At 43.8% G+C, this 15,157-nt stretch overlaps 1 protein-coding gene across 1 annotated transcript in view; it reads left to right on the top strand.

Annotated features, from left to right (window-relative positions):
- The window catches only part of AATK (apoptosis associated tyrosine kinase), a 129,919-nt gene that overhangs the window by 90,850 nt on the left and 23,912 nt on the right, over positions 1–15,157 (top strand). Inside the window, exons 4-8 of the mRNA XM_029597462.1 lie at positions 4,204–4,283; positions 5,284–5,402; positions 6,841–6,928; positions 7,935–8,068; positions 12,623–12,707. Of these exons, the coding sequence (XP_029453322.1) occupies positions 4,204–4,283; positions 5,284–5,402; positions 6,841–6,928; positions 7,935–8,068; positions 12,623–12,707 (506 nt within the window). The remainder of the gene's footprint in view (positions 1–4,203; positions 4,284–5,283; positions 5,403–6,840; positions 6,929–7,934; positions 8,069–12,622; positions 12,708–15,157) is intronic.

Raw genomic sequence — 15,157 nt, 5'->3', positions numbered from 1 at the left:
ACCCTAGCCAGTGATATCTCTCTTTCTCTCTCTCTCCTCTCCACCCGACGCCCCCCCCCCCCCCCCCCCCAATCTCATACCGTACACCTCCAGAGCTGCGTTCCCACATGTCATTTCTCCAAAATCTCCATTCCCACCCATTCCCATTTTCATTCACTTTCCTAAATGCCGCCCTCACATCGAACTACAGCATCCTGCCCACTTCCGGTGCCCTAGGAGGCCTCCTAGACCTTCTAATGTTCTCGCCAGCCCTGCTCTTTAGGATCGTAGTTGGCCACCCCTGAGCTAAAGCAGTATTCAGTCTTGTATGGACAGTAATGAGGGAGGCCAAGAATAGGACTTATGCTGTGGCAAAAATCCAGTGATCTGTGGCATATGGGCATTACCAGCTACAGAAATTGCCACCTTCACAGTTGTCACCTGCATAAGCTCCTGATGGGCCTTCAACAGGATATGATTATGGCAGGTTTAGGGTGAAAAACACTAAATGGCTCCACACTTGAGACTAGCAGTTACCAAACATCCCTTGCTATTGTTTTTAAGGCTTAACTATTGGTTTTTTTTTTTCGCAATATTGATTAGCACAATTGATTTTCCAATATTGAATGAGCCAGATGTCAACCTGTGAAGCAGTTTTGCTCTTTAGTTGGTAACTTATGAGTCTTAGCACTATAGAAGGGCTGTGTGTAAGTAGTCAGAGAAAAATTTAAGGAATCCCTTGGGGCAGCAGACTCTACCCTTACATAGTCATCTGCACTGAAGGTTTGATGTCCCAGATCAATGATAACAGAGCAGCAGAGCCTCCAGCAAGCACTCTAAAACACATACTGCAGATATTAGAATAAAATATATATATATATTATTTTTAATATTTTTTTCAAAAGGCCATATCTTGGATAAGATTTAGCAGCTTTCTATTAGAAACATAAACTATAAAAACAGATAAGAACCATGAGGCGCATCTTTATTATGGTATATTCTTTATTTAAATGCCACCATACTCTTATAAGGACCCATGGCACCATACAACATATCAGCAATAACAATCAAAGACTATTAGAAATACAATAATGTATCAAAAATACAATAGCATATGACAAATGCAATAGCATGCATATATGAAGGCATATAAAAATTACCATCGCATATATAAAACACAAACACATATTTTTCTCCCACCCCCTCTTGAACAAGAGGCCGGAAAAGCTAAACCCACATTCCCATCTCATCATGTCCCAAAAAGATTCTCACCATCCCTCCTGGTTATTCCAGAAAGAGCTCCGAAAGGGATGACTTCCTTTTGATTTTGCCCCTTTGGGAGCAACCAACCTGCAACAATAAATAAGACGTTCCTTTTTCTGCAATGCCGCAGGCTTGGTGACCCATTCTAAGCTCTTGTTTAGCATATCAGGAAGCTTCTGGGGGGAGGATGCAGCTCTGACAGGTTTCACAGTCTGCCCAGTTTCATGTCTTGTGCCATGCCAGTTGATGTCCAGCTTTCCCCTCATTTTTCCACTGCTAGGGATATTCTATGCTTGTCACAGGCATTCTTGAATTTTTTTTTGGACAGTTCCCACCGACTCAAGGGGTTGATTACCATGGAGAAATGGTCAAGATTCTGATTTTCTAATTACCAGTAATTACCAGTGCTCCCCTACAAATGAAAAGCCTTTATCCTTACTTTAGTCATGCTGTGGGGATCTTCCAAGTAAATAATGTTTTTATGCTTCTCTTGGGAGAATGTCTAACTATGCAGAGAGCTGAAATAGATGCACTTTATACATTTTATTGCTTTAATCCCTCCACTGGATCGAGAAAGAGCGATCAATGTCATCTATTTGGATTTCAGCAAAGCTTATGATACCATTCCACATAGGAGGCTTGTGAACAAAATGAGAAGCTTCAGAGTGAGCGCCAAGGTGGTGGAGTGGATTACAAACTGGCTGACTGACAGGAGACAGCGTGTGATGGTAAATGCTGGAACCTACTCTGAAGAGACAGCCGTGTTAAGTGGAGAGCCACAGGGATCAGCATTGGGGACCAGTTCTGTTCAATATCTTTGTGAGTGAAATTGCAGAAGGGATAGAAGGCAAAGTTTGTCTATTTGTAGATGATACCAAGATCTGCAACAGGGTGGACACATCAGAGAGAATGAAACGTGATTTATGAAGGCTTGAAGAGTGGCTGAAGATTTGGCAGCCGGGATTCGGTGCCAAGAAGTGCAGGGAACTGGATTCAACAGCAATCAACGAAGGCTAGTGTGGGAAACAGATAAGCTCAGGGGGATAGGGGGACAGCAACCAATGAAGGCCCTGACTTTTATGGTCTGGGAAACATATAAGCATGGTGTAACCGACCTGGCACAGCACAAACTACCATAAGCTCACTGGACAGATTGGATGGACCATTTGGTCCTTTTCTGCCATCATTTTTATGTTTCTATCTTCAAAACGCCCAACCCAGCTGGCATGCCCGGGTGGCATGCGAATCCTTGCCGGCCCAAAGCCCACTCTCAGAAGCACTCTTTGACCGGCAAGGGTCACCACCACCGGGGCAGCAGCTTTCACTCCCTTCATGATGCAGCTAAGCCCAGCCAGCCCCACCAAACCGGGGATCTGACTCTATATCCTCTGCACCCCGGTGCTGCGGCCTGAGCCACAGGGCCAGCCTGGAATTGCATTTAAAGCCGAGTCGTAAGGCATACTTTTTAAGAATGTTTTATCTTGGGATTCTATATGTGCTTATTTAAATCACATAGCGCCCTGAGCATTTTTATGAAAGAGCAGTTTAGAAATCTGGAATAATACATAATAAATCAATGGCTGCCCTGCACTTCCACCTACAGGTCTATTGTTTTGATTGTTTTCTTCACATTTTTTTTTTTTGCTACATTTACTCCTTCACATGCAAGGAGTCCAATCTGAGACTCGAAGGAGGAGAGGAATTCTGTGCTTACTAGTAATATAAACAATCTCTCTATAAAAGAAGTTTTTTTTTTTTTTTTTTATTTTTTTTTTTTTAGAGGAGAGCACTGCCTCTGTTCTGTGTGATATATGCCGGGTTCTGGTGTCACTGGGGCCCAGGAGAATGGTGCCTGTGTCTTGATGGCAGATAATGGTGCAGGGCGGTACAGGACTATTGGACAATGTGCGCCTTTGTCGTTACAGATCCCGGAATGCAGGATCCTGGTCCGGAGCAGAAGTGGGCAGTGGAGGGAGGAGGGTGCTAAATGTCAGCTAGACATGAACTCGCTTTGCCAGTGTTACAGAGTGGGGCTTCTTAAGGAAGAATTGCCCTTTCTGGCTTCTATATCTTTTACATTAAAAGATTGCTTTTTTTGCGAATTCTCCAGTCAGCTGGGTTGGACTGGATCAGATCATGGCAGCCAGGCCTAAGCTGCGCAGCAACTGGTGTCAGATCATTTTTTTTCCTTGGGGATTTGGAGGACCAGAGGCGGGGCTGGGCATTGGACCAGATCGGCTTCTCCCTGCAAACCGTTTCCCAGTCCCTCTGGAATCCAAGCGGCACCTGTACCTGTCTGAGTGGGATCTGCCCCATCTTCTGGGCTTGGGGCACTGCAGGAGGAAAGCGAGGGGGTCACCGTGTCCACACTTAATGGAATTTCATCTTACTCCTAATCTTTGTGGATTTGGCGGTGTGCAGCAACACGTTAAAGGCTCCGATTCCCCATTTCTGCCTGCAGAACCAGCTAGGGGCTGAATCTCATGGTCACAGGATCCGCATCCTTACATTAAAATTGCCCAAACTTTCCCCTTCTCAGGAAGGGAGAGCACCTGACCAGCATCTGTGGAAGGGAAGAAAGATTGGTCTCCATTCTTGAGAAGGGATAAAGTGCTAGTGGTTTCGTGTTGGATTGGAAGAGGACTGACTGGCTCATGTTGCTGCATCTTTTTACCTGCCTGACCCCCAAGCTTCATCCTCTTCTCCCTGTCACCCCCATGATGTGTATTTCTGAAATCTTGAACTGGTGCTGCAGGGCAGCTTGCGTGCACACCGGTGAGGGGTAGGGGGAAACAGACTGGACAGCTTCGGACATTTGAAAGAAGTATAGAGAATGGCAAATCATTCTTCCTGCCTGTGGGTGAAGGAAAGGAGAGGGATTGGCTTGGGGGATGTGGGAAGAAGAGGAGAGGCTGCGATTATCATTGTAACGCGGGTGGACTCTGTGTGTTTTCCTTATAGTACAGCTGCTCAAATCTACCGACCTGGGGAGGCACAGCCTGCTGTATCTGAAGGAGATTGGCCATGGCTGGTTCGGGAAGGTGAGCTGCTCTTTTATTTATTCTGGTCTGGCTTATTAATAAGAATGTATAATACAGTGGATCCTCTGTATCACACGTCCCAATTTCACACCTTGGTTATAGCAAAAATTATTTCTCGTGCAGAACGTGCGGCAGTGGTCATATTCTCCTGTCAGAGACCCCTAGCACAGCCAGCCAGGGGATGCCAGGACATTTTTTCAAACTGGACACCCCCTTTCTCTCCCCTCCTTTGATATTGCACCCCCATGTGCATAAAAGGGTTGCTGTCCAGCGGTCAATATGAGTGACCTCTGAGGTCTGAAGATTAAAATGAATTAAGCTTAGGATTTCACTGCTAAATTGTACGAAGTCAGCGGTATGAGAAGGGATACTGCATTAATTTTGGAAAACTCTGGTATCATAAAGCAGGGTCCCACTGCCCCCCCCCAAGCAGGCAAATGATAAGTTTGCATAAGCCCCTACTATACTCACCGCTGAGACTTCCTAACTCCTTTCCAAGTGAAATTCATTAACACAAGCCTTCTTCTCTGGAGAACTGGCACACTTTCTCTCCCCATGAACTAGTGACCTACACAGACATAAAAGCTGCTCTTAAGACATGCTACGCTGGATCAAACCAAAGGTCCATCGAGCCCAGCCTCCTGCCTCTAAGGAAGTCCCCCGACAGATCCCAAAACATAGATCCATTCCTTGTCCTCACTTCCAGGGATAAGCAATGGCTTTCTCAAGTCTACCTGACTATATTAATTGTTCGTGGACTTTCCCTCCAGGAACCTATCCAATTTCCTGATTGTCTGGACAGTGTGCCTTGATTTATTTCTGACTCCTGGCTCAGTGCTGGATGTTTAAGCATCGGTTCTGAAGTTCTTATGGAGTTTTGCTGATACGTGTTCTGTTTAACGTTGTGTCAGAAATAACTGTGTGATTTTTTTTATCTGAGGAGGACATGAGAACTGGTGATCAAGAGGGGGAGTTAAAGGAGTGTCCTGTGTTACTCTAGGTCCTCCTGGGTGAGGTGAACTCGGGTGTCAGTAGTACCCAGGTCGTGGTGAAGGAGCTGAAGGTCAGTGCCAGTGTGCAGGACCAGATGCAGTTTCTGGAGGAGGCACAGCCCTACAGGTGGGTGCTCACCATTTCCATCTGCAGCGAGGGCACACGGACCAGTCACTGATGTTTTCAACTCCTACTAATTTCACTGACCACGTTTAGCCCATGCGGCTCTCAGTTAATGTGTGGAGAGGACATTGGTCCAGCATATTATTTAGTAGTTGAGAAACATTCATGCAGATACCTCAAGGGTGGATGGCCTGAAAGAATATTTCTGTTCCCTAATTTAACTGAAAAATGTAAGGCCACATGAAAGTTTCCATTTCAAATGGATGAGGGGAGAATGAACAATGTTTATAAATATTCTGACTGTAGGTCAGTCGGAAACTGATGTACTGGTTTATGTCAGAATTCTGTGCAAGGAAGCATGAATACGAGCATCAACAGGTTCCTTGGCCATAGTAAAATTCCAAAAGTGTAAAAACATAACACAGGGAGTCTTAAACAAGTGAATAACATCTATTTAGACAAAATAGGAAGAAGAGCAAAAGAAGACATGATGGAGCCAAGACGTAGGCATATTGATCTTGTGAGCCCTCTCACTAGCGCTGCTGGCATCAGCAGTAAGAATGCTCCCTGTTATCAGTTTTCAGGCCACTTTCTGACTAGATGAATAGGAAAGTGGAACATCTCACAAGGACCTGCCTTCAGCTAGCCCTCTGCAGCCCTAGTGCACGGAAAATGGCACAGTTTTTACGTTTTTACCCTACTCCACAGATGGAACATTTTACTCAGATCTGCAAAACAGGAATTTACATTAAATAATCAATGGGAGTGCAATTATTCTCTTGATTTTGCTGGCCAAGAGCCAAGCCCTTGTGTTTTTCTTGTTGCGCAGTTACTGTCGGTCAGTCAAGGGCTTTGTGTGAAAAGCATAAGCCAGCAGCAGGGCCAGAAATACAGACTTGGCACTCGTGCCACAGCATAGGGAACAAATGCAGTCACTTAATTAAAGAAAACCCTCTAACGATAGGTTAACGTGAGTGGCATCGCTCCGAGGATGTGACATGAAGTGAGGGGTGAGATCCTCATCCTTCAGTCCTGGAAATGTGCCCGCAGAGTTTGTGGGACATCATTTTTCCAATCATTTAACAAATGATTGATGATATCTTGGTAACTTATTATCCCATAAATGCCTTACAGCACTGGAAGGCTAAAACGCCTAGGTTTCCCTGGATGGATGGCATTAATTAGTAAGAAAGGGAGTGAGTTGTGTTAAACAGACGTTACTGTACCCTAGCCCTGGAGTGTGTGGCGGATGCTGGCTTCGGCAGCTGTTATGGGATGAGAGGATATGTTATTAGATAACAGGAAGTCATAACTAAGTGTGGCATACTAGTATGTTTCAAAGTTTCTGATTTCTTCAGTATGAATGTACAACAAAATAATGATAAAGGCACATTTATTAAAGAGTCCTTTCTGTCCTGTAATCTGACTTTTTACTCCACAGGGCGTTGCAGCACACAAATCTGCTTCAGTGCTTGGCACAGTGTGCAGAGGTCACGCCGTACCTGCTGGTGATGGAGTACTGCCCACTGGTGAGTACTGGCCACCAGCACGACTCCTGAGACATTTGATTCAGGAAACAGGTAAAGATAACCCTCAGAAGCCAGACACAATACTCCTTAGCATTCACCCGGGTCAAGCTGCCATAAGCAAACTGCAGAAACACAGTAGCACAGAACTGGCTGCAAAATCTTTTCAGAGGTAAAAATGACCAGTTCTTAATATTAAAGCAACAAGCTGGGAAAATGTATTCTCCATGTGTAGCACAAATTAGGTGTGCTTCTCCCTCCCTTTCTCCCCTAAGATCCCTGGCCCCACTTTGTGCCCATAATGCTCCCAACGCCAAGGAAAAGCTGAACTCAGCAGGGCCAGCATCACAACACTGGCCCAAACCTTGCTGGGCTTTGTGAAACTGCCACCCCTGCAGTGCCCACGACTCTGCAGGGTGGTAGCAGAGACAGCAGGGCCCTCTTGCTGGGTATCTGCTCTGCTCCTAGTTCTACCCTTCCTGCCCTGCCTGGCCAGATGGACATCCTTCCTGCTCTGCCTTTGCCAAGTGTGTCCATCAGTCTCTGCATCTGTCTTTACCGTGTACCTGATACATATGGAGGGACAGCTGCATCGTATATGCTGATGCGAATAGGTGTGTTCCCTTCATACTAAAATGGACCTTAGAAAAGTGGAGGCACCCTAGCAAAAAGGAAAGTCCTAAAGCTAACATTGGACAATACAGGGCTCTCCTAATGGATAACAAATCAGCATTTTATTCCATAAGCTATCCAAGATTTCTGTTCAGCAATATACTCAGTAAAGATGATGCAGTATTGTACAGTCATAGTGGATTGATCCAGGTAGACTGAAGAGTTATTATAGGTGCCCATGAAGTAGATGGGCTTCTGCTGGAATCAGCTAAAGGACACAAGGAAAGGAGTATTTAAAGTACATGCCGCAGACATATGTTAGGGTTCATAGGGCAACCTGTCTGTCTTCTGCTGTTTATGAAGGATGAAGTATCTATGACTTTTCTGTTTTACACAGGGAGACCTAAAGGGCTACCTCCGAAGCTGCAGAGCAGCGGATTCAATGGCTCCAGATCCCCTGACACTACAGAGAATGGCGTGCGAGGTGGCTTGTGGCCTTCTGCACCTGCACAGAAATAACTATGTTCACAGGTAGGGGGTTCTCCTCAAACAGCCCTGAGGAGGGATGCCTTCCAAATAGCTCTGAGGGATTGTGGAAGGAACAGATATGTCCAGCCCTAGTACCTCAGATTTCTGAATGCTAACTAATCACTATTCTGTGCCTGAGCCTCATCAGGGCCTGATACCCTAAACCACAACAGGCTCCCTAGGGTCCCCATGAAAAAGGTTACTCGCATGATGCATCTATCCAAGAGTGTCTCTGACAATCCTGGCGACAAGCCTGTCTGTGGCCTTGACTTTCTTCAGCAGTGGAAGTGCTGGGGAAGGCAAAAGTGTGGAATAGGCCAACAATACTAGCCCTGGCCCATAGTCTGTGCAGGTCCTTTCTATGACTTCTTTGTTTTTAAAGCACAGGACAGAATGGAACTAATATAAGGTTTATAGTTTAAGAGAAATAAAGCACAAGTGTGACTCTGAGACCTGTCGCATGGCATGACAATGATGGAAGAACATAAGCTATCATCAATCACCGAGAACACAGATCAGAGAGCATCAGATCGATTACTCAGAGCACAGAGCTCAGGCTATAGGATCAATTAGTTAGATCACAGGTCATCAGATTACATAAGAACATAAGAACATGCTATACTGGGTCAGACCAAGGGTCCATCAAGCCCAGCATCCTGTCCCCAACAGTGGCCAATCCAGGCCATAAGAAACCTGGCAAGTACCCAAAAACTAAGTTTATCCCATGTTACTGTTGCTAGCAATAGCAGTGGCTTATAAATCCTTGCAAAGGAGATGGTCATTCCAACACCCTTAATCGATCCTATAGCCTGTTCAGGCTATAGGATCGATTAATTAGATCACAGGCATCAGATCGATTACTCAGAGCACAGAGCTCAGGCTATAGGATCGATTAGTTAGATCACAGGTCATCGAATCGATCACAGAGAGCACAGATCAGGGACCATAGGATCGATTACTTGGAGCACAGAGCGCAGACCATCAGATCAATCACAGAACACAGGCCATTAGATCGATTGTTTGAGAGAACAGAAGACAGGCTATCACACTTCACTCTGGCTCTATTGGGGTGCGCAGCTAAATTCTTAGGGATGTGAAATCATAATTTAAGAGGAAGGTAAAACCTACAACAAAATGTAATGTAAGGTGTGTGTATTGAGACCAGTGATGGGATTAAATGTTACGTTTGTATTATAAAAATGTTTTTATATACCAGTGACAGGCTGTACTGAAGACGTTTGGAGATTAGCACAGTGCCCTGATCACAGGAGTGACACTATTGCCGAATGAGTGCGTTCTGCCTGCCTCTGTGGGATCTTCCTGTACATGTATTTCTCTGTCTCTCTGCACCAGCTTTCCTTGCGACTGTCTTGGTCATGGTCTGTAACAATATCCTGATGCTGACTGAGTGGGCAATGCAGACTCCAGCATCAGTGATTTTGTTGTAGAGGATGATCTGTGGCTCCGGGTCTCTAGGATGTCGCCCCTGCCAAACTTTTATCCTCCCAGCCTGCCTCATGGATCAACATCTTGCAGCCCCTGCAGGACCTCAAGAAGATGGATTCTCTAGCTTGTTTATATGGTTGTACAATAGTATCTCTTCGTTATGTTGCATTATGTTATATTACGCGTCAGAATTATATGTTGCTGTACTCCAAAAACGGATGCAGGACAAATTACAACATAGCCTAAAAATACAACAAATACATAGCATATCATAAAATGGCTTAAAATATAATGGCATATATAAATCAATATTCTCCTCTCACAAGGAATAAGGAAAAAAGAGAAGACTTGCATGCTCCCCTGCTCTCTCCATGTCTCTCCCACCTTTCCTACACTTTGGTTTTCCATCTTTCACCTCATCTCTGGTACTCATTCCTTCATTTCCTCTCCTTTCCCCAGTTCTAGCTTTTTTGATCTCTCTTTTGCCCCATCAGAAAAATAACTTTCTGAGGGCCACACAACTAAAGCCATCTCCTGGCTTTTCTGGATCTTGGAAAGGTCAAATGTGTTTTGATGAGGCTAAAAAGTGTGAGCCTATGGTGCAAGAAGGATAGAACAGACCCAAAAGAGGGCAGACAACCCCCGGGATGCAGATATGAAAATTATGTATATAAAAATATATGTGAAGAATATGAGTGTAGGAGACATGTCAGCTAGAATACTGTCCCACCCTTTCAATCCAGACACAGAGCAGTGCAGCCCCAAAACAGGAGACTATTAAAAGAAGCATCTGCATGGTTCTCTTCATTTGTGAGTTTGTGCTCTGAGATGTCTGCGCGAGAGGCTGCCTGCAGACGTCAGTGCGGGTGAATGCGTCTCATATATGAGGGAGAGCATGAGGCACACCCATGGATGTCTGTGCAGTGTGACTGGGTGCCTGCTTGCAATAGTTTACCCTAAGCTGTCGGACCTTGCTATCATGTTGCATTTCTCTGGGCTCTACAGACACTAAAGGGTCCATATTCAAATTCTACATAGCCAGATAAGTCGCACTTATCCGACCAAGTGGTAGTCACTGAATATCTGGCTACACAATTTAGTCAGATAAATCACTTATCCAGCTAAGTAGTTAGCCAGACAGTCGGTGGGCGGGCAGTGGGTGTAACTGGGCGATGCTACTTATCCAGCTAACTAAGCCAGATAAATAGCGATATTCAGACTTATCTGGTTAAGTTAACTGGATAAGCTTATCCGGCTAACTTTAATACTTATCCAGGTATATTCAGCAGCATTGCCGTGCCACTGAATGACCCCTGTAAGTTAGCCGGATAAGTGTTACCCAGCTAATTTATATGGCCAGCTATATTTAAATATTGGCCCCTAAATGTTTTTGAATACTTGCGGTGCTGCTACCTTTAGTGTGCTGTTCACAAGATTTCTAACACCTTAGCATTTGGGGGTCAATTTTTAAAAAAATGCTCAGTGCCTAGGTGTAGGAAAAGTTTCAGCTGAAAATGTTCCTAAATTTAGGCTTTTAAGATTTAGGTACCTTAATGTAGACCTGCAGTTCATTTGCCTAGTTTTAGGTACCTAACTCAGATGCCTAGTGTCAAGCACCTAACATATTTCCCTGCCTAACTCCCCCCCCCCCCCATTGCCACCTACATTTTGGACACCTTAAATGTAAGCTCTTGGGCCTAGTTGGCTTTCAAAGAGACTGTTTTTAGATGGCTAACTCCCAAATTGAGCACCTAAACCCTTTGAAAACTGACTCCTTAACTACTGTTAATATAGTCTCTACTCAAAACCATCTAAAGTCCTCTGTTGTAGGAATTCCCACCCAATAATATTATTCTCTAGTTAGAAAAGCTTCCTTTCCTCAGCCTTGCAGTCACATCTGAAGAAAGGATCGGTGTGGTCTCCAAAGCTCACGCACAACATCATCTTTGGAAAGCTCTCATGTTGATTCAATAAAAGGTCTCACAGCCCACAAAGGTTCTGGTTTCCTCTGGGTCAGAGCCAGCAGCTATTGGAATAAGGGGATTAAAACTTATGAATGAGACGTTTAGTGCCTGTGCTGCCCCTAGCAATGCAAGGTGATCACAGAGTCTGACAACAAGAACCTAATGTCATTTATTGCAAAAGGTTTTAGGAAATTTTAAAATTAAACTTTAAAAATCTGTAGTAAATAAAAGTGTGCATTCTTGGCTGTGCTCTGGCTTAGTATAAAGTGGCACTTCAACAAAGTGAAATAGTGGGGTTTTCTAATAAGAAATACCAACTCTGATATGCTCACTCTACCCCCATCCCCAGGTGACCTGGCAACCCACTCCTAAACATGTTCTGAGCACACTGCCCTGGTGTAATAACATCTTCGTAGCTCATGGCACTAGCAAAATAATGTGTGTTGTGAGCGCAAGGTGCCGGCATACTAATGTCTTCTGTACATAACACTGAGGTAATAATGTCTTCTGAGCACAGAGCACTGGTGTAATAACGTCATCTGAGTACAACATGGCGCTGGCTTAGAGTGTCTTCTGAGTGCACAGCCCTGGCGTAATGTCTTCTTGACACACAATGCTGCTGTAATAACGTGCTCTCAGCGCACTGCCCTGGTGTAATCGTGTGATCTGAGGCATGACACTGGCGTAAAAATGTCTTCTACATGCACAGCTCTAGCGAAATGCTTCTGAGCACACATTGCTGGTGTAATAATATCTTTTAAGTGTATGATGGTGGTGGAATAATATGCTATGGGCGCAGAGTGTGGCATATTTTCTGAGCACATTGCTGGTGTAATAGTGTATTCTGAGCAAACAATGCTGGTATAATAATGCATTCTGAGTGCACAGCCCTGGTGAAGTAACATGCTGAGCACATAGTGCTGGTGCAATACCATCTTCTGAATACACCGAGCTGGTATAATAATGCGTTCTGAGTGCACAGCCCTGGTGAAGTAACATGCTGAGCACATAGTGCTGGGGCAATACCATCTTCTGAATACACCGAGCTGGTATAATAATGTGTTTTGAGCACACGGCCTTGGTGCTTTAAAAATGTTCTGAGTCCATGGCACTAGCGTAATTCTAGCTGTGTGTTTCTCTTCTGTAGTGATCTGGCCCTGCGCAACTGCTCACTTACTGCAGATTTGACAGTCAAAATTGGGGATTATGGTCTATCTCACTGCAAGTACAAAGTAAGTGAGTGTGTGACAAGGGGAAGGTATGAGTTTGTGTTTTATCAGGTGTATTTATAACACTGGATTATGCATCTTAAAGTCAGACCTTTTTCTTTAATGCATTCATATTTAAACTGTAAAAAAAATGTTAAAGAAAGGGATCAATGTGACTGTCCCATGAAAGAAGGGGTCCTTCAGAACCATAGTGCTTTTGGATGCTTTACTTAGAAACTGTGACAGGCACACCGACCCCCTCCTATTGGACAATCCTGCATCTGGCATTGAAAATGCAAGGGAACTGACCTCTAATTATTTTAAAGCAGGAAATATCCAAACTTTCAGTCAACACCTCAGGCACTCCCTTCCCCTCACAATGTGTACTGAAATCACCCACGCAGCAGCAGGTACAGCTCAGTAGAACATCAGAAGTGCAATACTGGGTCAGACCAGTGGTCCGTCGAGCCCAACAACTTGTTTCCGACAGTGACTAGTCTAGGTCACTTGGAAGCACCCGGCAGATCCCAATAGGGAGATCCTATCCCTGCTGCATACTCCCAGAAGTAAGAGGTGGTGGTCCCTATGTCTACCTGGCCAATAATTGTTAATGGACCTGTCCCCCCAGGAACATGTCCAAATCTTTTTTTAAACCTACTGGCCTTCATCACATCCTTTGGCAATGAATTCGACAGGAAAAGCCTTGCCTATCAAGGTGACTCCTCCCCTATTTATTACAGATTTTGTCTGGCTTAGAGGTATCACACAGGGGAAATTTACAGCTGCTCGGATTATTAGCAACTGAATAAAGTTTTGTGCTCACCATGTTAGTCCACGTAGATATGTTGACATAAAGGTCAACAGACTACTTGTAGGTGAGTCCTTTATGTTGGACTAATTCAATATTTATTTACTCATATCTATAAAACCCTTTATTCAATCACAAATTCTAGGTAAATACTCAACATAAAATATAAACATTAGCAATAAATGTACAGAGAAGAACATATAAACTTAAAATATTACATAAAAACAATAAGAACAGAAAACATAATACAATATTAAAAACTAATACAACTTTTCAGCTCAATCAATAAAGGTAACTGAAAAATTAATCTAAAATTCAGAAAAGGCAGAGGAAAATAGCTAGGTCTAACAGAGTTAGTCCCCAGACAGTCGAAGTTCTTTAGGTATAGAGTTCCAGAGAGTGAGGCCTATGCAGGGCAATTCCTTCATAGAGGAAATCCTGTAAGGAACACATGTTTCTCCTTGATATATATCTTATTAAGTGATCAGAAAGATAGCCTGGACACATTTTCTGTAGAGATTTAAAAACTAAAATAGGATTTTAAACTGGATGGGACAGGAAAATGGGAGCCAATATAAGGAGTATAGGGCAAGTATAATATGGTCATGAAGTTTCAGATTTAATAAAACACAAGCTGCTGTATTTTGTACATATTGAGGGCAATGTAATTGCTGTTAATCTCAAACTGCATACAATGAATTGCATTAGTCCAGCCGGCTTGTAATTAAAGCATGAATCACAGTTGCTAGACTGTTGTAAGAAAGATAAATTTGAAGATTTCAAACTAACCAAAGCTGCATGAAGCATGGTCGTGCTGTATTAGAGATCTGAGTTATGCAGCTTTAATCGAGAATCAAGAAGCACACATGCTTCACAGGTAACCACTTTATCTTCGGGACAGAACAAAAGAGAGAAGGCTTTGTAATCCTAGGATTTCAGGGTTTTTGCAGTTAACTTTCAATTTATTAGATTGTAACCAGTTAACTACTAAATTTAAACCGGAATGCAATCTTTCAAGTCTCTATCCAAAAACTACCTAAATTCACAATAAAGTTGAATGTCATCCATAAGGGACTGAAACTTCAAACCGGCTTCTCTAATTAACTTCTTCAGAGATATAGTACAGACCCCTGGGGTATAACATACGTAAGACTCCAAAATAAGGAAACAGGCTCAGCTATTTTCACACAAAGTTTTCTGACCTGAAGGAAGGAGTGAAACCAGGCTAACATGCTGCCCCAATACCCCAAAACATCTGTGACTAACTTTGGAAAGCTCTGCTCCCTTCATCAGAGCAGTGCAGAACATGCTATGGATGATAATAGTAACCTAGTAAATTATATGGAAGATAGAGACCAAAATAGCTCATTCACTCTAGCCAGCTGAGTCTAGTCATGTTTTGGTAAATGCGCCTAAAACAATTATCCAAATGCAACCCAACTCCCCCCTTGTCCATCCAGCTCTTCCACCTAGCCTCTAAACCCTCCTCTTCTCCAAAATCTGACACAGTGATGGCTGACCCATGCTCTTTTGAGCCCTGATGTGATCACACTACTGCTGCACCGTGCTGGTTACTCTAAAATGCCTGTCTTAGAAGCACAGTGCAGGGCATCCTACTGCTGTTGTGGGCTGAACTGCTACTCTGTGCTGATTACCTCATAGCTTC

Source organism: Rhinatrema bivittatum, chromosome 4 (assembly GCF_901001135.1).
Source record: "Rhinatrema bivittatum chromosome 4, aRhiBiv1.1, whole genome shotgun sequence".
In the NCBI taxonomy this organism is placed as follows: Eukaryota; Metazoa; Chordata; class Amphibia; order Gymnophiona; family Rhinatrematidae; genus Rhinatrema; species Rhinatrema bivittatum.
This window is presented reverse-complemented; position numbering and strand designations above follow the sequence as displayed.